This window comes from Sinocyclocheilus grahami, unplaced genomic scaffold, assembly GCF_001515645.1.
Source record: "Sinocyclocheilus grahami isolate Dianchi unplaced genomic scaffold, SAMN03320097.WGS_v1.1 scaffold402.1, whole genome shotgun sequence".
NCBI classification, from domain to species: Eukaryota; Metazoa; Chordata; class Actinopteri; order Cypriniformes; family Cyprinidae; genus Sinocyclocheilus; species Sinocyclocheilus grahami.
Genome location: NW_015505581.1, coordinates 295,395 through 319,479, shown reverse-complemented (window position 1 = coordinate 319,479; position 24,085 = coordinate 295,395). Strand labels below are relative to the sequence as shown.

The 24,085-nt window shown below is 37.4% G+C and overlaps 1 protein-coding gene across 1 annotated transcript in view; it reads left to right on the top strand.

Annotated features, from left to right (window-relative positions):
- LOC107550601 (fibronectin type III domain-containing protein 3B-like) overlaps positions 1 to 24,085 on the top strand; it is a 158,551-nt gene that overhangs the window by 104,019 nt on the left and 30,447 nt on the right. The window contains exons 4-8 of the mRNA XM_016231915.1: positions 2,352 to 2,428; positions 5,128 to 5,359; positions 5,735 to 6,010; positions 20,354 to 20,412; positions 23,750 to 23,907. Coding sequence (XP_016087401.1) covers positions 2,352 to 2,428; positions 5,128 to 5,359; positions 5,735 to 6,010; positions 20,354 to 20,412; positions 23,750 to 23,907 — 802 coding nt within the window. The remainder of the gene's footprint in view (positions 1 to 2,351; positions 2,429 to 5,127; positions 5,360 to 5,734; positions 6,011 to 20,353; positions 20,413 to 23,749; positions 23,908 to 24,085) is intronic.

Here is a 24,085-nt window from a genome sequence, read left to right as displayed (position 1 = left end):
AGTTCAAACAGATACCATTAATACAGGTAACGTGTGGAGGACAGAGGAGCCTCTTAAATAAGAAGTTACAGGTCTGTGAGAGCCAGAAATCTTGCTTGTTTGTAGGTGACCAAATACTTATTTTACCGAGGAATTTACCAATTAATTCTTTAAAAATCCTACAATGTGATTTTCTGGATTTTTTTTCTCATTTTGTCTCTCATAGTTGAGGTATACCTATGATGAAAATTACAGGCCTCTCTCATCTTTTTAAGTGGGAGAACTTGCACAATTGGTGGCTGACTAAATACTTTTTTGCCCCACTATATATATATATATATATATATAAACTAAATAAATATATTAATTAATTTTGTATTTTTGTAAATTTGTGTTTATTGCAAAATATGCATATTTACAAATGTTTAAGTAGTTTGAGAGCATGGGAAATTGACTGTACTTCATTCATAGTGCTTTATGGGAGTTGGCGGGCACTTAAGAAATAATTTGGTGCCATTTTGGTAGAGATGTTTTTCAGAATCATGGGTAACAGCTTTTGCTGTTAAATACAATTATTTAAAAATAAGTTGAAATAATGTAGGCTGATGGCTTCAACAAAGCATTCGGTATATCAATTAACAACCTGGTAGCTCACAGAGGATCTGTCTATAAGTTATTGCTAATAATCAATTAATATAGTTAGCTGCAAGTTAAGAGCAGTACTTAGCTAGCCACAGTAAAGCTATTTAAGTAATATATTTTTATATATAGCCTATTTAACGGTCTGAAGTTGTTTTTTTATCCGAACAGTTAACTATAGAACATCCGAACAAACTGATCCGCTGACTTCTGATGGTAAATTTTCACACTTCACACGTGTAAAAGATTAATCCATCTTTTCACTCTTATTCTAGCGCTTAGTCAAGTTGTTCTGGAATGTTCCTTTAGGATATAATATAGTAGTGACTAGCAGTGTTGTTGTAAACAGGCTTTGGCAGCTAATGAAGAATGAACTGTAGAATTCATTACAGTCCATCCTGTGATTTAGACTGGCCAAAGCATTGTGGAGCTGACTGCTGCTGTCTCAGGAGAGGACGATGTCTTTACCAGGTTTAGTCAGACCTCCACTACTGTGAGCAGAGACAGACCACAATGGAAAAGTCAACAGCACAATTTGGATTTGCCTTGGATTTGAATATATTTGTTCCAGTGAATCTAAAAATGGCTGATGGGGGATTTGCATCTGGTTTACTTTAGACTTAACTAGTGGATGATATTATCCTAGGTGGTTTAAGTTCAAGCTGCTGACTCCGAGTTCCAAAACCTCTGTACAGTGTATTTGGAAACATCTTTATTTTTGTAATTCCATTGTGCTTTTAAAATGATACACTTCCTATTTTATACATCCACTTCTTCTATCAAGCCTAACAGCTTCAGGGTGTAAACAAAATGAATGTTTCTGAAATATTTTTGAGAAAATGATAATGATACTTCTAGCTAACAGTTGAACCAAGGAAAATGAGGTGAATACTTATTTAGAGTAAAGTCCCACAGTGGGCTTTGAGTTTGATACAAGTTTTCAGACAGATGCGTGACTTGTCATGTACGGTGATCCCATCAGTCATAGAGTCAAAGTGAGTGAAGAATCTGGAGAATGGATGTGCAGTAAATCAGGCCTGATGAGAGGCACTCAGGGCGACGGGAGAGCTTCCATGCTGCTTGAGTCCTTTCCAGTCCTGCATAACGGTCTGTCTGAACTTCTCCAGTTCCATTACCCACAGCCCTCTGTGTCGTGCCAAGTGGTGCGGCATTAATTGGCCAGTTTCCTTTGTTTGTTTGTATGTTTTATTCATTTCTGGTTAGTATCCAGCAGTTAGGCCACTTGCCAATGAGGATGGTATGATATCTATTTATAATCATTTTCACCAATGAATAGTTGGGTGCTTATCAGCAGGCCCAGACAGAATCTGCAGATATTTGCATTTAAACATAGAGGAATGCGTTAAATGGATTTAAGCATGCTGCACTATTAAAGCATAGATCAAGTCAGCCAAAATATTTCATAACTGCACACACAAGGGGCAGTTCTGTGGAAATGTATGCAGTTTTCTGCAGAAGTCTGGGTCTGGTTGCCAGATGCCAAACTTCTTCTTTGGATAAATCAGAATCAATGTAGCAGACAAAAACAATAAAAATTCAAAAATGAATCATGGTAGCCATGTTAACCTCATTAAGAGGGTACATTACTTGTTAACACTGATTCTGCCTGTTTGTTCTTAATTGTTTGTAATGCATGGATGTTTATCATAAATGATAACATACTGAGGTGAATATGAATATTTGACTGTATGTTTCTTTTCCTATATGCACAGGGCCTGCAGAGGTTCCGATGATGTCACCCAATGGATCCATCCCACCCATCCATGTGCCTCCCGGCTACATCTCCCAGGTGAGTGCAAAATGTCAATATCATAATTTTAGGATAGTATCATTAATAAATATTATTTATAAATTCAGCTTGAACATGACCTGAGAAAAGAAAAAAAATGAGCTAGAAAATAACAGAAGCTAGAATATTTATTTTCTGCTTCATTTAAATGACACTGCACATTATAAATTAGAGTTGCCTGTGCTGTGCCAAAACTTTATTTGAAAATGTGTTTCCAAGTGTGCATGTATGTGACGGCTTCCATCTTTAAAAAAAATCAATAATGCAAAAACAGAATTTAATAATGTCCTCAGGACCGACTACCTCTCATCCTCTCACCTCTGTAAGTGAGACTTGTGGTCTGTCCAGGGCTCTTACATCTCTATAATGATCCATTTGGCATTATATAAGAATCTGTCGTCGTTCTAAACCACATGGTGATTCCTATCTAACAGATGAAAGAGGTAATCAATATGTAGCAAGTACTGATCTGGAATGAGCTCTCCAAACCGTAATCTTTATCTCACATTCTGATCAGCCAGACATGAAAGCAGACCCCTGACCAGTAGCTGTTGGAGAGATGCAATCACCACTGCAACAGCTCTGGGCCTGGAGCCTAGTGGTTACATTACGTCTTCATTTAGAGTTCAAAAGACCTCACCTCAGCTTCTACCCACAAGCTGACAAACACTGACTCTATGCTGGAAAGAACTATTAAGAATATTTGTATTTTGACTAGTTTGAGTTGATTTTCTAATTCACTAGGGTATTTATTTAGACCTGTGGTTCTTAATTGGTAGTTTGAGATCCAAAAATGGGTTGCAGTGGTTATTTTTTTTGTGTGTGACTTTCATGCAGTGTTGCTATTGATTTCGCCATGTACTTTTTCCTGGGACTTTCTTTCTCAAGGACACAGTGGTGATGGCTCATGGCACCCTTAACCACTTATGTAAAAGATGCAAATACCTGCTAGAATGTCATGGAGGGCCAAGCAGAGAGTAAATACAGTGGATAGAGAAAGTTGAGGAGACATATGATCCTATGACCAATGTTGAGTAAAGGTTGTTTTCTGGTGATGATTTTTCCCAGAAAGGCAGATTAGAAAACAAATAGATTAGACCTCTCTTTACTTATAGTGGGTTTCTGTACCCTGTACTCTCAGTAGGAAAACAGAAAGGTGTTGTGCACCTATTTTCTTTTTGAGAAGGTGCCAGTGGCAGTCATGGCTCATTTGGTGGGATAGGTGAGAGAAGACACGACCAAAAAAAAAAATATATATATATTTTTAATTATACTTTAACTTAAGTGTATATTACATTATAATACTGTAATTCAATATTCAAACTATGAGCAGGACATCTTTTTTTTAAGTCAAGTGGATTTAAATGCAACAAATATTCATTTATTTATTTTTTGTTTTAGAAGCATTTAAAATCCACAAAATCACACCCTCTTAGTTTAAATGGGCATGACTCTTCGCCCCTCCTGTGGCAGTTGAAGGAATCTGCTAATTGTCCAAAGGTCATTGTATTTGTGTTTAATTTAGGTCAGTGCCAGCTAGGAGCGGGAAGCACAGTCAGAACTATGGGCGTTTAACTACAGGAGACCAGTATCCAAACCCGCTTTTAGTAGCAGCTTTTTCTTTTCAGACTAATTCATCCTTATTGTACAGTACAACTGAGATCACCTCAGTTGAGTATTATGAAATCATAACGATATTTAGCAGTCATATTGCCGCCCTTCTTGGCAGTGTCATTGTGTTCTCCTTCATAATTGTCTTTCTAGTACTGCAGTGGGGCTGAACAGGTCTGATTTTTGTTAGGGTTAACATGGTAATTAGGCTTTTGTTATGTATAAATTGGATGCACTTTTTTAAGTAAAATGGATTACACACATCTTTAAAATCTAGATCATGTTAGTAGATCGTATTAGTAGACCCACAGCAGGGTAATTATAATGAACTAAAACTAAAATGTTAAAAGCTTTATTATCAAATAAATATTAACTGAAGTAAAATCTAAAAACAATTAACATTTTATTTAGGTTAGATATCAGTGCAACAATTATCATTTACATTTAATTAAAAAAAGCTATATAGACATTAACAAAGACAAAAAACACAACAAAATTCAAATTGAAATACAAAATACAAAACTAATTCAGAAATGTATAAAACTATAATAGATACTAAAATAACACTGATCCAGATACCCATCTCCACTCTTAGGTCACATTCCTCACTCTCAGTCACTCTGATGTGTCTCATAAACATGCATAATAAAGCAATGTTTCTCACCGTGTGCTCAACAGCTGAATGCACAGCAAGCCTGAACTTGATCTAAGCATCGCTGATCACTCTTGATACCTCTCACACTGCTGTCTGGTTATTGATAGGCCTGTCAAACATGCTGTCATGTACACACACACACACACACACATGTAAACACACTCTCAGGGTCAGCAGGTCAGACAGGTGGAGTAGTGTTTAGCTACTGAAGAGGATTTCACGATATCATGCAGTGTTGTCCTGAGACTTAGTTTTATGAAATAATAATACTTGTTGCATTGATATTTCAGGGCCTTGCATCAATATTTGCAATATTTGTGTACATTTTTTATTTATACATTCATATGACTTTAATCTGGAAATGTCAAGGAATTTCAACTCTTTCATTCTGAAAATTCATTAAAATGAATTCAATCTTATGTTCTCACTATAGGTGTTGGAGGACAACACAGGGGTCCGGAGAGTGGTGGTCACCCCTCAGTCTCCAGAATGTTATCCTCCCAGCTATTCCCCAGCCATCTCTCCAACTCATCACTTACCTCCGTACATGGCCCCACCACCCTTTATTCCCAACTCACACACGGCCTTCTACCCACCTGTCAGCCCTGGGGACATCCCCCCCCACCAGTACTACCAGCATCATATCCCACCCATGTACAATGAAGGTAAGAGTGTGTATGGTCACTGACTTATTCTTCTTTCTACTTACCTCTTACCATGTCAAGTGAAATCTCAAGATTCACCATATCTATTTTAATACCACAGCCAAAACTGTTACAATATTGTACACACTAATAAAAGAAATTAAAAGTGTAATATAGAAATTAACATTTTCTGTATCATCGTACTTAAGTATTAAGACAAGTATTGAATGTAATATATGTGTGAGAGAACCAAAACATTTTGCATCACTTGTTTTTTTTCCATCCCAATGTCCTCTTAGGTGCTCCATACCTTTTCAATGGTTTTGAAAGCGTAATTTTCACTATTTTCAACTTAAATAGCAGTTTCATGGTTGAATGATTGTTTTGTTGCCGCAGAGATAATTCCTGTGTACGGGATGAACTACATTGGGCGAGATGAGCAGTACAAACCACCACCAAAGAAGATGAAGGACAGACTGGAGCGTCAGAATCGTCTCAACAGCCCTCCCTCCATCTATAAGAGCAACATGGGATGCACCAATATGTACAATGGCTATGGCAAGGTCCACGGAAATCTTGGTGGTGGCGGAGGAGGAGGAAGCAGTCCTGGAGCTAAAAAAAACACCCGTGGAGCTCGGAGTAGCCCCAGGTCCAGTGAGCCAGACTTACAAGGTAAGAACTTTTGCAGGTCTATTTTCTACGTTTTCTAAGTTTCTACTATTGCAGGTTTATCTTTCTCAGTTTGTAGACTATCATTCAAAAGTTTGGGGTCAGTAGGAATTGTGTGTTTTTTTTAAGAAATTGACACTTTGAATCAACAAGGATGCATTCAGTTGATCAAAAGTGACAATGAAGGTATTTGTAATGTTACAAAAGAGTTCTAAAAATTCTGTTCTGATTCATCAAAGAATCCTGAATAAAATGTAACACTTGCACTAAAATGTTAAGCAGCACAACGGTTTTCAACATTGATAATAAAAAAAAAGTTGAGCACTAAAACTGAATGATTTCAGAAGAATAATGTGACACTACATAGTGGAGTAATGGCTGTTGAAAATGCAGCTTTGCCATCACAGTAAAAAATTTTATTTAAAAATTTAATATAATAAAAATTTTATTTAAAAATTTTTTGAAGGGAAAAAGTTATTTTAAATTTGAAATATTTCATAAATTCTAAATTTTTAAGCTGCAGTTCATAATTTTTGGCGCTCTAGCGGTTAATAAACAGAACTGCGTGCGTCTTGCGGAAGAACATTGTAGCCGGAGCTACTTCTCTCTGTTTGTCTATGGCGAATCACGCAGGTACTGGGCTACTCCGCAGCGGTACCTACCCGAACCAGTCTAAATAGTCCGAATATAAACACTTATTGTAGGTGTACCGTAGTGATTCAGGACAAGCCAAAAACACAGTTTGGAAAATGGATTCATGGTGTACTCGCTTATTATGTACATTTTGAACACAAAGTTACGGACTGCAGATTTAAATATTTCACAATATTACTGTTTTTGCTGTATTTTTTTATCAAATAACCTCTTCGGCCTTAAGAGACTTTTCAAAAACATTAAAAAAAATCTTACTGACTTTGAACGTTAGTGTATATGTGTATAAGATAAATAATACAAATTTTAATATGAAATAATATTTTTATTTTTAATATAATTAAAAAAAATTATAATATTATTTGTTTAATAAAAATAAATCAATCTGAAGTAAAGACCTGTTCTTTCATCAAGTAGAAGCTAAGTTACATGGAATTTCATGAGTCAGAACAGAGTGAGATAGTTACATTCTGCTTTGTGCCGAAAATTCTCACCAACGTTTACACAAGACATTATAGATGTTATTGTGGTTGCGTTAAATCATCTTGTACATGACTAGAATATTTAGCCTCTGATGTTTCACGGCTTCCATTAGACATCGGTAATGCATGTTTCCCTCAGTGTACCCACAATGTTTTTCTCTCTCCTCTTAAAAAAAAAAAAGATAAATGCATCGATCGAGGTAAAGGGGTTTGTCATGCCGCGGAAACTGCATAGCTGGGAATCGCCAAGGTGCTATCGTTTTTCCAGCACCCACAATGTGGCCCTTGTGTCTCAGATTGGGCCTCTGCTGAAAGGCAGCCCACATACCTGTGGAGTCACATTCTCTCAATGAAGGGGTCCTTTGAGCTTGGCCACTGATCCTCACCAATTCCACATGTGCCTTATCAGGCCCCCTGCAGTGCCGTTTGGAGAAGAGCTCCATTTAAGATGCTGTTCACATGCTGTTTCGCACTCTCAAGAACATTTTCTTAACATAAACGTATTTTAGAGTGCTAAAACTGTGCTAAATTATTTAAGTGCATGCCTGCACTCCAGAAGTTCATTGCCGTTTTTCTGCACTTCTGACATTTTTTTATTTTTTATTTTTTGTTCTCTCAGCCTTTGGTGTCCTTGAAGTTTTAGCTTTAAATTATGTAAGTGCCACTGATCCCAGGTGTTCCATCAATGCATGCACATTTGCAGGTGCTGACGAATGCTGCAAAGGGAATGACCCCTTCGTTAATTTGATCTGCCAAAAGGGCAGAATTGGCCCTCAAAAAAAAAAAAAGAAAAAAAAAAGCATCCACGTTCAGTGATGTATTAGTCTGTATGTTTTATGTTAAAGGCAGAACATGTAGCATTATATAGATGTGTTGTAAGACTTGACTCAGTGTCTGACATGTAAACGTGATTTGTCTGTTGCAAGCGCAAGTCTAACAAGCAAAACAAGAATTGCTCATACAGTACATCCATATGGTGTTTCTATATTACACACACTTAGAGTATCTTCAGGATCAAAGGCGAAACCGGCTGTGGCAGAGTTCCCAGGAGATAAGACTGCATGTGAAGCTATTACTCAATATCTTTGGCTGCTGTACACTTTATACATGCTAGTTAAATAATTTTTGTTGATGATTATTTTGTCTTGCATATTGAATGACTCATAAAAACATCTTTATGTGATATTTTAAAACCATCTTTTTATTCAAGTTTTGATATCAACATTTGATCAGAGGTGCATATTGATTAATGAAAGCAGGACAATGAGCAGAAGTTTGTGTGCTGACAAGGTTTTGCTTCAACTGTTTATGAGCCTATAAAATTAAAATTATAGTTTGCCCAAAAATGATTATTTGGTTACCCCTGTGTTGTTCCAAACCTGAATGATCTTACTTCTTACTTCTTACTCACTGCAGCCTTGCTTCTAGGCATAAATCATCACAAACCACATATACACATATGCAGAATAGGCTCTCTGGGTCACACTGGAGATCAGGTTAAGATTTTTTTTTCTTTCTGAGAGGAAGTTGCAATAGTGGGATCAAACCGAAGACTGAAGAACAAAAAAAATATATAGAGGGAATGAAAAACAAAAGGGCAGAGATTCCAGCTGTCGAAAATACTTTGTTGTTCGCATAGCAGCTTGAAGATCCAGGCCTGGCTACCAATCAAAACTAGAGCTGTGAAAACAACTCGACTTGTCCGCTCTCAGCACTTCGGCTGGATGGTCTTTGCTCAGATCATCCCACGGGCACAAACACGCTCACCTCAGCTCACGAAGCTCAATTACATAAGACAGGAAACCATATCCCGGGGCCCATCAGCTCCTTTCCTAAGCTGCAAGGATATTTGCGCTTTCTACTGCTCCATCTTCATTAACTAGATTAGGCTGGGGCTAAGCCTGTGTGCAGAGCAAGACTGGCCACTAGATTAACCTTCTCATGGTCTCAAGCTTGCAGCACTTCAACCTTAACTCCTTTCTTTCTCCAGTTTTCCTTGTGTGTTTGCATGGACTCAAGCAGAAACAGATGTTCACTTCTGCTTTTCTTTGGCACTGTGCATTTCCTCCAGCCACGTGCTTTCACTCCGTCAGTACCGTCCAGAAGCAACAGATGTTCCTTAATCTTGACTTTGTGTTTTTGCCACAATGGTAATAGTTTCCCACATTTACTCTCTCACAACATATGAGTCACTGAGAAAGGTTATGCCCTGAGGCCACTTCGATATCAACATGGCTATGGAGCAATAATGGGTGATGCAAATTGGGAAAACCTAATCATATGAGAAGGTCAAGGGCAGATAAGACCTGGTAACCGGATGCTAGCTCTCCACCTAGTTAAACATGACCTTTCCATTATCTGTTGGTGCTTATTCGGTCTTTTACAGTTGGCACGCCAGAACTCTCACCTGTCTCACTCTCACCTGTCTTACCCTTTTTTATGAAGGTGCCATAGAAACTAGGCCAAAATGTGTGTGTTTTTCTGGGAAGTCCCTCTTACAGCTCTTACAGTAAGACAATGCACAAACTGCGTCTGTTTCAGTGGAAATGTTTGTCTCTGGCAGGGTTATTAATGGTGGTTTCAGCTAAATGTGCTTGTGAGAACAAGCCTTGCAGTTCTATTAAATCAAATCAACTTGTAACTCCATGTGCATGGGTACAATTATATATAATATATGCAAACACAAATAGTAATGCAAAGATGTGAATAGCAAAGTCAACTCATTTTCACCGCCCCCCAAAATAATCATTATTTTATATCTGTATGTGCTAGAAGTATTTGTAATTTCATTAAATGTTTCTTTGCCATTTTTCCTTCAATATACTGTATATTTTTTTCTTTACTAAAATACAATTTATATATATTTTTTCTATATAAAACAGAGTAATTATTCAACTATAAATTATACAGATATCATGTAAAACAATAATAATAATTTTGCTGGAATAATGATTTAGTATTCAATTAAATAAGGAGACACAAAGTAAACACAGAAATAGAGTGGCACCTGTGGAGATTGTGCCACTGAGCATCCAGAGCAGGTCTCCCTGGTTCAGTCTCTCTGTAGCTCTCAGAAATCTCGTTCCCTCCGCCTCTCTCCTTTCCCATCTATTCCTCCTTTCTAGCATCTGCCAACTTTCTCCATTCTTTCCAGTTCCCTTCCAGGAAGCTCTGGCGTATCCCTGTGTCCCTTGGCAGTAGTGAGGCCATGCATCTCTGCTGTGAGCGAATGCCACTGAGAGTCCCTCTGGAGATGGAGCTATAGCACACTAAAGGCGAGAGACTGATGCTTGGCAGTTGTGGAAAAACAAGAATCCATTCTGCTGAGGGGACTGGCGGTTTCTGATACTAAAACGAAAGCAACCAATTGTTTATCACACACCTTACACTATCTGTCCTACCTATGCTTTTTGTTGAAAATCAAAGAGCAAATGAGCAATGCTAACATCTGGAGCTGTTGCTCTGATGGTTTTGACTGAACATCTTCATGTCCTCATTTTAACCTCTACAAGGTAGGCTGACCAGTTTAGTCTGGTGCTAAATGATTTAGAGTGGAAGAGGCAGTGAACTGCTGATGTTTAAAATGTGTTATCAACAAGGTTATTTTACTTGCATAGTTTTGACAGACACACAGACAGACTTAAATGCAGACTGACAGACTATCTAGACAGAAAGTTACCCACATAGATAAAGAGACAGACATACAGATGTCAGAAGTGGGAAGTAGGAAGTTTCTGACAGCATGTGAAGGCACAAATCTAAGACAGATAGATACACAGACAGACTGGTAGACTAGGTAGATAAGCTGACTGACTACCTTTCTAGAAATATAGATAGACAAGAATGCAGATAGATAGATTAAAGAGAATATACACGTGTTACACACTACATGTCTATTTTGTACACTATGTTGTGTCAGTTGTATGCATGGCCGGACTTACCATTGAGCTCGACTGGACTGCAGCACGTGGGTCCCGCTTTGTGGGGGGCCCTGCTTTACCTGTTTACGTTTGTTTGATTTGTTCAGTTATGCCATTCAGAAATTATTAGCCGCAATTCCACTGCACACGCAAGTGCTTAACGGGCCAGCCGGGGCTAACAGCTTTCAATTGCGACCTTCAAGGCCATAATCAAACAGCATAAACTGGTATTTATGATTATTTCACATAGAAGAAGGACACACGTATTGAATCGCATCTGCGCCGATTAATTTGATCTCATGGCTACTTCAAACAGCTCCATTAAGCCTTTAGCCCAAAAGAGCGCGCATTTAGAAAGATAATGATAAATTCTCATGTGTGCATGCCTCATTTCTTTACAGAGGATTATTTTATATTATATTAATGTTCCACTAAATTATGCGATCTGAAGTGTTTTGGGCACTCTCTCCCGTCTCACTGCCATTACACAAAGTGGGGCAGAAATGTCATCAAAATGATTTAAAAAACAAATGGCCATTTAGCGAGTTTCTATTTCTATAAAATGTGCCTATGATATAGGAATTAGCCTCTCACACAAACAAGAGTCCTGTTTTTCTCATGTTTCGAATATCTGCAGGATCGCAAATGTACAATAAACAAGAAGTTACTGAGTAACTTTCAGACACAAAATTCCGTTTTGCTCCGTCAAAAAGAAAATAGAGCAAACAGCTGAACCGCTGCGTCTCCGAGCAACAGTGTTTTGTTCCTCAGCGTTACACTATGGTTACACGGACCAGTAAATGATTCAATCAGGATATAAGTGCAGTCGTTTGCGAATGCATCATAGGTTTTTAAACGACTTGATTGTTGATTTAAGGATTCAACTCATTCATTAAGACCTCATTTCCCACCTACTGGCAGTTGTAGTTTCATATATTAAAAAAAAGTAGCTTATTTAATTTTTGCAATAATTTAATATTTCTACAATTAAATGTTATATTTAAACTTAACATAATTTATGCAAAATCCATCTATGGATTTTGTTGATAGTGATTTCATTTGATTCTTAATAGCCAACATTAAAGGGGTCATATGATGCTTTTTTAAAGATCATTATTTTGTGTATTTGGTGTAACAGAATATGTTGACATGCTTTAATGTTCAAAAAACACATTATTTTTCAAATACTGTACATTATTGTAGGTCCTCTATACCTCGCCTCTCTCAAACGCTTAATTTTCTACAAAGTCCCTCCTTCCGACAAGCGCAGTCTGCTCTGATTGGCCAGCTGACCCAGTGCATTGTGATTGGCCGAACACCGCAAGCACTCGTCGGAAATGTAACGCCCCTTACCATAATCGCGAGCTTCATCTTTCAAAATAAATGTAAAGACAGAGCCCGAAAGGGGAACAGAGTCGCATGACAGACACAGTGATGAAGCTGGTATGTGTTTGCAGTACACAAGCCACGGTTAAGACAGCTGAATAAGGAATATCTCTTTGGTTTTGAGACTTTAGTCTTTGCAACTTCAGGGATCTTATCTATGCACAATCAGCTTGTAACACTCCAAAGAGAAAGGAAAACTTGAAATCGCATCATATGACCCCTTTAATAATAGTCTTTTTATTCAGATTTAATTTATTGATTAAATGTAAGAATCTGACATAAGAGGACACAGATGACAATAATTGTTTACAATACAAATACATCTCTGGCTTTTTTGCTCAGTATTATTTCAGGGTTTTGATCTCTTAACTGAGAGAACACATCCTGTTTACATCTAAACTTTGACTAGGATTGACATGTTGCATATTAATTGAACTATATATGAACCTCAAATAATATTTGAGTTTTTGTGTTACTCCATAATGATGTTCTAGTTGAGGGCATCTGTAGTGTATAGGTATAGGGCCCAAACATAACTTCAAGCCCAGGGGCCCCCGGCGCCCAAAGTCCTGCCCTGGTTGTATGCTGGTGTGAGTGTGAGTGTGCTGGAGCAGTGGTTCTCAGGGAGGCACAGGTTTGTGTGAGAGAGGGATTAGACAGCCAGCTGTTGAGCAGATGGAATGTGTGCTATGCGGAGATGAGAACGATTGGGATCCTGCAAGTCTTTCTCTCTCTTCCTCTCACACACCCTCCCTCTCTCACCAACCCGTTATTAGTGATAATTTCTGCAAAAATGTGTATGATTTTCTTTTTTGAAATCTTTTTTTATTTGATCACCTGGCAATTTGCTCTTTCCTGCGGTGCCTTAAAAATCAATATCTGTTTTAACATAATGCATTGTGTACTGAAAAGTGTTTGTGTAAAAAAAAAACGAAAATCCCAAATATAATTTGATTTCCAGGCAGACTAGTCATCCTGAACGTGTTCTGTTAGTATAGCCACAACCTCAGTTTGTCTTTCCTATTGATTGTCTGGTTGACTAAGCCATTGCTCCATCATTTTTCACAGTTTTGTATGGACTCACAGCACCTTTCTGGTCCTGTAGGCTGTCTGTGTGTAACGACCGTCACTAATCAAGAATGTGCTGTTTCGTCTCATTCCACCAGAGGACATAAATGAGCAGATCGCGCATGCCTCTGCGCAAAGATGAATGAGTCTACAAAAGAACTCTTTATTTTCGGGGTGAAGTGCATGAAAAATTCCAGGAGGCTTTAATCTAAAAGCAAACAAACAAATCGGTCTTCCTAACAGAATCGAGGACTGTGAAACATGTTTATGTCTGACTGCAGCCTAGTTTCTCTTTCTGCAACCCCTATTCAGGATCCTAGCTAGAGGATGTGAGCTGTTTTTAAGCGCTTGTAGCAGTTCTATGGTGCTCCAGCGCTCCAACACATTTACAAATGCGCGCACACTCACAGACATGTGGGTGTAGTTAGTTACTGGCCTGCTTGTTTGGCATCTGCAGCTCTGTGGGTGTTCTTGAAGACTTTTTTTCTGATAGTCTGAAAATTCAGTTTTGGATGTTTACCTAGCACTTTCTAATATACACATGCACGCTCTCATTCACATAGAGCTAAACACCCAAACACTCCACTCACACTGCAGCTCTTGACCTCTGACGTCCAAAGAGAAATTTCCATGTTGGTTTAAAGAGTGTTGTAGGGTCAAGTGTGAGCTCTCTGATGACTCATTTAGGGCATGACCTTTATAACCTTTGACCTTCAGGTTATTAACTATGCGAGCTGTCTATACAGTTGCTAAGGTGTTCAGAGTGTTTTTAGCATGTTGCTATGCGGTTGCTAGGGTATTATGGTTGTTTGTTAGCAAGGGTTCAAGGTTTGGCTGGATAGCATGGTCTAGTTAGCACCTGCTGGTAGATCCTGTTACTACACCCTTTGGGGACAATAAGAATTGTTCTTCATTGACAGCTGAAACCTGTTTAAAAATGTTTGCAAGCATAGTGCTGTCAAACGATTAATCGCGATTAATTGCATCCAAAAGGTTTTTGTTTGCATAATATATGTGTGTGTTCTGTGTATATTTATTATGTATATATAAATACACACAAATACAGTATATATTTTGAAAATATTTACATGTCTAAATTTATATTCATATAATTTATATTATAAATAAATTTATTTAAAGGTGACATATCATGAAAATCTGACTTTTCCAGGTTTTAAGTGCTATAATCAGGTCTCTGGTGCATCTACTAACCAAGGAAACGTGAAAAAGATTAACCCAGTAACTTTGTTTTGGTAAGCCTTTTTCTGCAAGCGTCTGAGAAAACCAGTGTGTCTGATTTTGCTCCCTTGATGATGTTGCAAAGGGATCTCATTATAATATTATCGCCCCTTAATCTGTAAGTTTCCACCTACGGCACAGTCATTTTGAGCATGAGCAGCAGCTCATTTGTATTTAAAGAGACAGGCACAAAAAACAGTGCGTTTCTGCTTCCATTCAAAATAGGCATTTTCAAAATGATATAATAAATGATCTGTGGGGTATTTTGAACTAAAATTTCACAGACACATTCTGGGGACACAAGAGACTTATATTATATATTGTAAAAATGGGCATAATATGTCTCCTTTAATATATAAACATAACATATTTTTCTGAAATATATACATGCATGTGTGTGCATTTATATATGCATAATAAATATACACAGCACACAAACATATATTATGTAAGCAAAATCTTTTATTTTGGATGCGATTAATTCGCGATTAATCGTTTGACAGCACTAATATATATGATTTTAATCTTTTTTTTATAAATATATTACTTAATATTAAGATTAATATTTTAGTTTTGCCTTGTTTTTTGGGGGGTTTTACGTTGTTTTGTTTCTGGTTGTGTGTTTTTTGTTTGGTTTGCTTTTGCAGTGCTTTGGTTCTGTTTTTTTATTTTGGTTTGGTTTGGTTTATATGTGTTGAGAGTGGTGGTTAGTTTCTGAGGGTGTGCAGTGTTTTTTTTTTGTCATCTGGCACTTAAAAAACATGATTGCTGAGTCTGATTTCTTAGAAAGGCAATAGCACACCTCTCCTCAACAACAATGGGTTACACACCAAAACTGGCTTTGGTCAAATATCCCAAATATGTTTGTTTCTTTCTTCCTCTTCTATCATCTTCTCTTCCTGTATTTATTTTCATTTATATATTGTGAAGCAGCAGTTATTCAGAACGTGGCAGGAGGGCGAGACAGAGAGTGAGCAGCTCGCCTCGACTGTACGGCTCCCTGTGGAGACTGCATGCGTGAGAAACAGACGTGAAGCTTTGGAAAGTCGAGTGCTGTGCTTGACCAGCAGCAAAACTTAAAGAGGTTCCCTCTGAGGGCAGGAGCGGAAGGAGAGGAGAGGATGGACACACAGGAAGGGAACCTAATGACTAGTTTGAATGTGGAGGTGATGAACAGGTAGTCATTCCCCTGATGACTTACAGACCCTATGAAAACTGCATAATGAGAATGTTCTTTCCTGTGTTGATGTATTTCTTGTAGCAGTTCTATGGTGCTCCAGCGCTCCCACACATTTACAAATGCGCGCACACTCACAGACATGTGGGTGTAGTTAGTTACTGGCCTGCTTGTTTGGCATCTGCAGCTCTGTGGGTGTTCTTGAAGACTTTTTTTCTGATAGTCTGAAAATTCAGTTTTGGATGTTTACCTAGCACTTTCTAATATACACATGCACGCTCTCATTCACATAGAGCTAAACACCCAAACACTCCACTCACACTGCAGCTCTTGACCTCTGACGTCCAAAGAGAAATTTCCATGTTGGTTTAAAGAGTGTTGTAGGGTCAAGTGTGAGCTCTCTGATGACTCATTTAGGGCATGACCTTTATAACCTTTGACCTTCAGGTTATTAACTATGCGAGCTGTCTATACAGTTGCTAAGGTGTTCAGAGTGTTTTTAGCATGTTGCTATGCGGTTGCTAGGGTATTATGGTTGTTTGTTAGCAAGGGTTCAAGGTTTGGCTGGATAGCATGGTCTAGTTAGCACCTGCTGGTAGATCCTGTTACTACACCCTTTGGGGACAATAAGAATTGTTCTTCATTGACAGCTGAAACCTGTTTAAAAATGTTTGCAAGCATAGTGCTGTCAAACGATTAATCGCGATTAATTGCATCCAAAAAGTTTTTGTTTGCATAATATATGTGTGTGTTCTGTGTATATTTATTATGTATATATAAATACACACAAATACAGTATATATTTTGAAAATATTTACATGTCTAAATTTATATTCATATAATTTATATTATAAATAAATTTATTTAAAGGTGACATATCATGAAAATCTGACTTTTCCAGGTTTTAAGTGCTATAATCAGGTCTCTGGTGCATCTACTAACCAAGGAAACGTGAAAAAGATTAACCCAGTAACTTTGTTTTGGTAAGCCTTTTTCTGCAAGCGTCTGAGAAAACCAGTGTGTCTGATTTTGCTCCCTTGATGATGTTGCAAAGGGATCTCATTATAATATTATCGCCCCTTAATCTGTAAGTTTCCACCTACGGCACAGTCATTTTGAGCATGAGCAGCAGCTCATTTGTATTTAAAGAGACAGGCACAAAAAACAGTGCGTTTCTGCTTCCATTCAAAATAGGCATTTTCAAAATGATATAATAAATGATCTGTGGGGTATTTTGAACTAAAATTTCACAGACACATTCTGGGGACACAAGAGACTTATATTATATATTGTAAAAATGGGCATAATATGTCTCCTTTAATATATAAACATAACATATTTTTCTGAAATATATACATGCATGTGTGTGCATTTATATATGCATAATAAATATACACAGCACACAAACATATATTATGTAAGCAAAATCTTTTATTTTGGATGCGATTAATTCGCGATTAATCGTTTGACAGCACTAATATATATGATTTTAATCTTTTTTTTATAAATATATTACTTAATATTAAGATTAATATTTTAGTTTTGCCTTGTTTTTTGGGGGGTTTTACGTTGTTTTGTTTCTGGTTGTGTGTTTTTTGTTTGGTTTGCTTTTGCAGTGCTTTGGTTCTGTTTTTTTATTTTGGTTTGGTTTGGTTTATATGTGTTGAGAGTGGTGGTTAGTTTCTGAGGGTGTGCAGTGTTTTTTTTTTGTCATCTGGCACTTAAAAAACATGATTGCTGAGTCTGATTTCTTAGAAAGGCAATAGCACACCTCTCCTCAACAACAATGGGTTACACACCAAAACTGGCTTTGGTCAAATATCCCAAATATGTTTGTTTCTTTCTTCCTCTTCTATCATCTTCTCTTCCTGTATTTATTTTCATTTATATATTGTGAAGCAGCAGTTATTCAGAACGTGGCAGGAGGGCGAGACAGAGAGTGAGCAGCTCGCCTCGACTGTACGGCTCCCTGTGGAGACTGCATGCGTGAGAAACAGACGTGAAGCTTTGGAAAGTCGAGTGCTGTGCTTGACCAGCAGCAAAACTTAAAGAGGTTCCCTCTGAGGGCAGGAGCGGAAGGAGAGGAGAGGATGGACACACAGGAAGGGAACCTAATGACTAGTTTGAATGTGGAGGTGATGAACAGGTAGTCATTCCCCTGATGACTTACAGACCCTATGAAAACTGCATAATGAGAATGTTCTTTCCTGTGTTGATGTATTTCCTTTGAAATAGGAAGTTTTAGTAGGACATAACATCCTCGTCTGTTTTTGTTTTTTATTCTTTTTTTTTTTTAATAAATGGAATTAAGTTATGTTACAGCCATGCACCATGATTTGCTACTTGCTAGTTAGTTGCAGGTTGTTTTGGGGAAGAGACATTGTCATTCAGGAGACATTTGATTGGAGAAAAAAACAGTGTAGTGAAGGATAAATTTGCTGTAAAGCTAACACATATGGACTAAAAACTACAAAACTCCAATCCTGCATATACAGTGGGGCAAAAAAGTATTTAGTCAGCCACCAATTGTGCAAGTTCTCCCACTTAAAAAGATGAGAGAGGCCTGTAATTTTCATCATAGGTATACCTCAACTATGAGAGACAAAATGAGGAAAAAAAATCCAGAAAATCACATTGTAGGATTTTTAAAGAATTAATTGGTAAATTCCTCGGTAAAATAAGTATTTGGTCACCTACAAACATGCAAGATTTCTGGCTCTCACAGACCTGTAACTTCTTCTTTAAGAGGCTCCTCTGTCCTCCACTCGCTACCTGTATTAATGGCATCTGTTTGAACTTGTTATCAGTATAAAAGACACCTGTCCACAACCTCAAACAGTCACACTCCAAACTCCACCATGGCCCAATTGGTGGCTGACTAAATACTTTTTTTCCCCACTGTATACTGTGACTCTACAAAGATGACTCCATCTTTCATGTTAGGGTGGATTTAAATGAGTCCTCTGTTAATGGCAAGAGTCTTCATATCTTCATATCATATTCTTCCACATCTGCACAATTACTCATCATTCTCGGTAATAACTCAAAACTATATTGATTTAACGTTTTAAATCTATGAATTTTAATAAAATTGGTAGCTCATGCAAATATGAGTCTGCTCAGCAGTGTCTGTAAAATTGTATGCATTTTTTCCCCTTATCCAGTACCAGTAATGACAAACACCTGCAAAGCTCATGGAAAACCCCTGATCCAAAAGTGTGTGGACCCTAAATTATAAAAAATTTAGAAAAATGCTCTTTAAAAATAGTTTTAGATAAAAACTGCAGGGCACTTTTGGTGTCAACTGCCCATTTACACACATACTGTATACTCTTTTCTTTTTGATTTAACTACTCATACTGACACTCTGGAAAAGGAAACACAGAAAGGGGAGGCAAATGTCAGTAGTTTCTGAGCAGGTGAATTACATCAGCTCTAAGTGCTATATAATCCACTCTCACTTCTGTAAACCTTTTATCAAAAGAAGAGAATTTTATGGATTCCAAGGGAAGGCCACACACACGAACTCCTCCGTATGCACTGATTTACAACACTAACATCCAGAGAGTGAAATCAAGCAAGAGTTTACTTCCCAGAGGAGAAAAGTCTACTCCTATGGAGGCTCATGTGGATCCTGTGTGTTTGGGTCCACTGTGGAAATTATAAATCAGGGGTTAGTGGGCATTTGTGCTTGTGTGTGTGTGTATAACCACATGAGGCAGTAAAGATTTAAAGGAATTCTGTCTGACTGTCTGTCGCTGATGATCTGGTAGCTTAAGTGAGCTAATCCGGTTTTGGAAATATGAGGTAATTGAGTATTTTTTTCCATGCACGGATTTCAATTTGGCATGGGAGTTGCTTATGAGTTATGGGCATGATTCAGAATTGAGATGTATAAGCACAAGCTCCCGACTGCTCATGTGTCAACTTTGCCAGCGCACTTTCAGTAGGGTCTGTGGGGTCTCCAGGCTCCTCTGCAGTTCTAGAAAATGTTCCAATGCCTTGTGCAAAAAGTATTGAAAAAAAAGCCTTCTGTTTCTTCTCAAATCCATATTCTGTTTTCAAATGCATTGCTGTTTTCTCATCAAATGTGTCTTTTTCTTCTTCAGAGAAGTCCATAACCTGGAAAATGTAGTAGTGGTTACAGGAATACAGTAGTTCACCCTAAAATGAGAAAAAGAAGAAGAGGAAGAAAAAAAGAGTAGTCATTTGGGTTGGGAACAACAGAATATTTGTCATTTGGGTTGGGAACAACATGATGACAGAATATTCTTTATTTTTGGGTGAACTATCCCTTTAAGACTTTATATTTTAATCTCCTGTTCAGTTTCTGACGTTAACCTGACCCCTGCTGATTCATAATGGAATGACACCCTTTTGTTTTCTGCTTTTCTTATTATTCTCTACTTTCTCTTGCCTGCAGATCACGATTCAGAAGCTAAGAGAGTTCAGGATGTTCTCTCGGGAATGGAAAAACCACAGGTGGGTCTGGAATATGAGTTAAGAACCTCCCAAGTGAAAAATACTAATGGTTTAATGTTATCAGATAAACATGATGTCCTTTATTGGCCAAAGAAAAGTACAGGCTGCAAATGTAAGCACACATAAAACAACTTGACATGATTAATTGTTTTAATATGTCATAAGAAGGACATTTGGTTAAAGTCACAGCAATCATTTCAGATTTGTTTACAATTTCAAACTATTCCCATTGCAGCCACAGAGTGGCAGCATTTTATTTTGTTTTTATGGTCCACTGTCAAGCAGTGGATGACTGGAGGAACATTTCCATCAAAACAATGTTTTCTGACCAATATGTTTTGCTCAGTTCTTTTCCCATCTGTTCACTAAGCCTGCTGCTCTGCCTGTTGTTCAGTTCAAGAGTAGCCTATCTAAGGACACCCTGTCACTTCAAGTGATAATCCATAAGTGAAACCAACCCATAGTCAACAATCATCTTTTCTGTTTTGAGTTTTAATTTGCATGTATTTGTTTGTGTGTGATTTGAGCAGCTGTCCCATTTATATTAATCCCTCATTATCATAACATTAGTGACATTAAAGGGGTCCTATTATGCTTTTTCAAAGTTACAAAGCTCAAAGTCCACTTCAAAAGGAGATATTTTATTGAACAGAAATCACTTTTCAAAAACTACAACAGTAAAAGAGCATAATAGGACCCCTTTAAGGCAGTAAAGAAGTAGGTTAGTGACATGATGGAAAATAAGCGTGTTAACTGCAAATGAAACAAATAGTCTAGACTGACAGAAATTATAGTTTTATTATATTTAATAATGACAAAAATTGTATTCAGGCATCTGTTTCCCTGTATCTGTTTGTCTGTTTCTGAAAACTGCATCATTGTCTGTCTGTCTATATATTACATTATAGGAAAACTTAACATTTGACATTGAGTAGTAGCAGTACTTTCTACAATACATTGCCTCTACTTCTATACATTGTTTATAGCACATTGAAAATGCCATTATATACAATTTAAATAAATACTTTTTGTATAATTTTTTTTTTCACAAAATATCAAGCAGCACAACTGTTTTCAGTATTGATAATAATAAGAAATGTCTCCTGAGCAGCAAATCAGCATATTAGAATGATTTCTGATGGATCATGTGACACTGAAAACTGGAGTAATGATGCTGAAAAAATTTAAAAACTTCGCCGTCACAGGAATAAATTGAATTTGAAAATACATTAAGATAGTAAAGTTATTTTAAATTGCAATAATATTTCTGTTTTGTTTTATTTTTTTGATCAAATCAATGCTACATTTATGAGCAAAAGATACATCTTTCATACATTTAAAAATCATACTGACCCCAAATTTTTGAATGCTAGTGTACTGTAAGCATGCAAAATAAATAAATAAAAAATACCAGCCATTCCATTAATGGTAGAAAATGTGTGGTAAAATGCAGGAGCACAGAAGGAATATATACCATGATGGATGCATGAGGCTGAAAAGTGTCTGTGGCTTAATGTGTCTCAAGATGAGACATTCTGGTGGGCTGTGAGGGATTGGAAGTAATGGACATCAATTTGCCCTCATCCTCATCTCTGCAAAAGCCTGTAATGGAGCTGCCTTTCTGGTTCAGTTTCTTCATGAACTTGAATTTAGCTGGTGTAGCTCTCCCAGCAAATCACAAAACAGAAATTCTCTGGATACTACAGACTCGGTCCAATTCCTTTGTATGTCTGATGTTCAGTGGCAGGTGTTGTTCCTAACATCACAAGTTCTCTACCACTTCATGCACTCCAACTTCTCATTATAGTTGATGCAGTTCAGGATTGATTCATGATCTAAAGAAATAAAGCAAGATTGTATTTATGACAGCTTTTACAAATATAAGCAGATGCAATAATAATTTGCAACTTGTGAACTGAACAGTAGGGGAGACTGTCACCAAACATGTTACCCTAAGGCAGGGCAGGGCAACGTCGGTCCTGGAGGGAGTGTTAGGTCCTGTTTGATGAGTGTTGGAGCTAAACTCTGCAGGACAGTGGCCCTCCAGGACCGAAGTTGCCCAGCCCTGCCCTAAGGGCTTCTAAGGTCATATACTAAATTGAATTTCAGTGTGTCAAAGCTTTGCCAAGACACAGCATAACTTCCTGTTTGGTGTCCTCACCATGAACTTCATGGATGAGTCACAAGAAAAGAGTTTACATTAAAAAAAGTGTGCTATACATAGATGCATGCATACACACACTACCTGAATGGCCTGTACAATTTTTACCTATACCGTTTGTTTTTCTATGTCATACTATTCTGTACCATATTTTATCTATATATAACTTTCTATACCAAAAAAATTAAAAAGTATCATGGTATCCACAAAATATTAAACAGCACACTGTTTTCAGTATTGATAATAATAAGAAATGTGTCCTGAGCAGCGAATCAGCATATTAGATTGATATCTGATAGATCATGTGACACTGAAGACTGGAGTAATGATGCTGAAAATTCAGCTTTGTCATCACAAGAATAATTTACATTTACATTTATTTATCATTTAATTTACATTTATTCCAACCCCAAACTTTTTTCTTTGTAGGCTACTCCTTTTTATCTGCAGGTCTATAATCCTGGTAGATTTTGCAATTGAATGGTTTTAAAGCTTGGTTAGCTGTATGTTAACCCTCTGGGGTCCGAGGGTGGTTTGGGGCCCTGGAAAAGTTTTGACATGCCCTGACATTTGTGCTTTTTTTCAGTTGCTTACAAACATTTTAATGTCTAAAGTTTAATAACACTGTAATCAGCACAAACTGGGCTACAATAACATGAGCAGCATGTATGTACGTGATTGTGTTTTTGAGAAAACAACGTTTATGCGTGCTTACTGAAAAACTACAATTTTAAAGTCACTGAAATAAGGCCATAAAACACATACAGAACATTTGTTCATAATGAATGACAATCCCACAAACTGTCTTCAAAATGACCTTCTCCTTGCAATTTTTGTCTTAAATTGGATTTGGCTGGTTTACTGAAGCTCTTTGCAGCAACCATCTGAAAGCTCCATTTGAGAAAATCACAGTGTTTCTGGATTGTTTTTAAAATGTCATTCACTTTTGTTGAATTCAGAGTCTTGGATTATAATAGTGATTTGTTTGTCCTGCACATTTGTGTGGTAGTGGTTGACTTAAAGTCGTTTTGTATAGTGGCATGTTCTGCATTATGATCATATTAATTGAGATAACATTTTTATATTTGTACTTTTAAAAAATATGATGTAAAAAAGTTTACGCTTCGTAATGTTGTTTCAGGTTTTTGATGCTGTTTCTTCTGTGTTTATCAACAGGTTTTTAATATCCAGGCCCGGACAGCGCGACTGACCTGGGCTCCACCAGCAAGCCTCCAGAACAGAGACAGGCACAGTAACGGACACCCGTTAACCTGCAGCTACGAGGTCACTCTCTCAGACAAGGGTCGTAACGGCCAGTACTGCGTCATCTATAGGTAAGAGTATAATCACAGAGGAGCTGTGTCGTCCGCTCAGCATCCATGAGAAGTCTTTATGTTCTCATAAATTAACAGCGTTCACCACAAGGGAGCACGTTAGACATGAATATATCATCCATTGAGCAGTAAGAATCATTGGATGCAGCTTGTTCTCCCATCAGGACGTGTATGATTC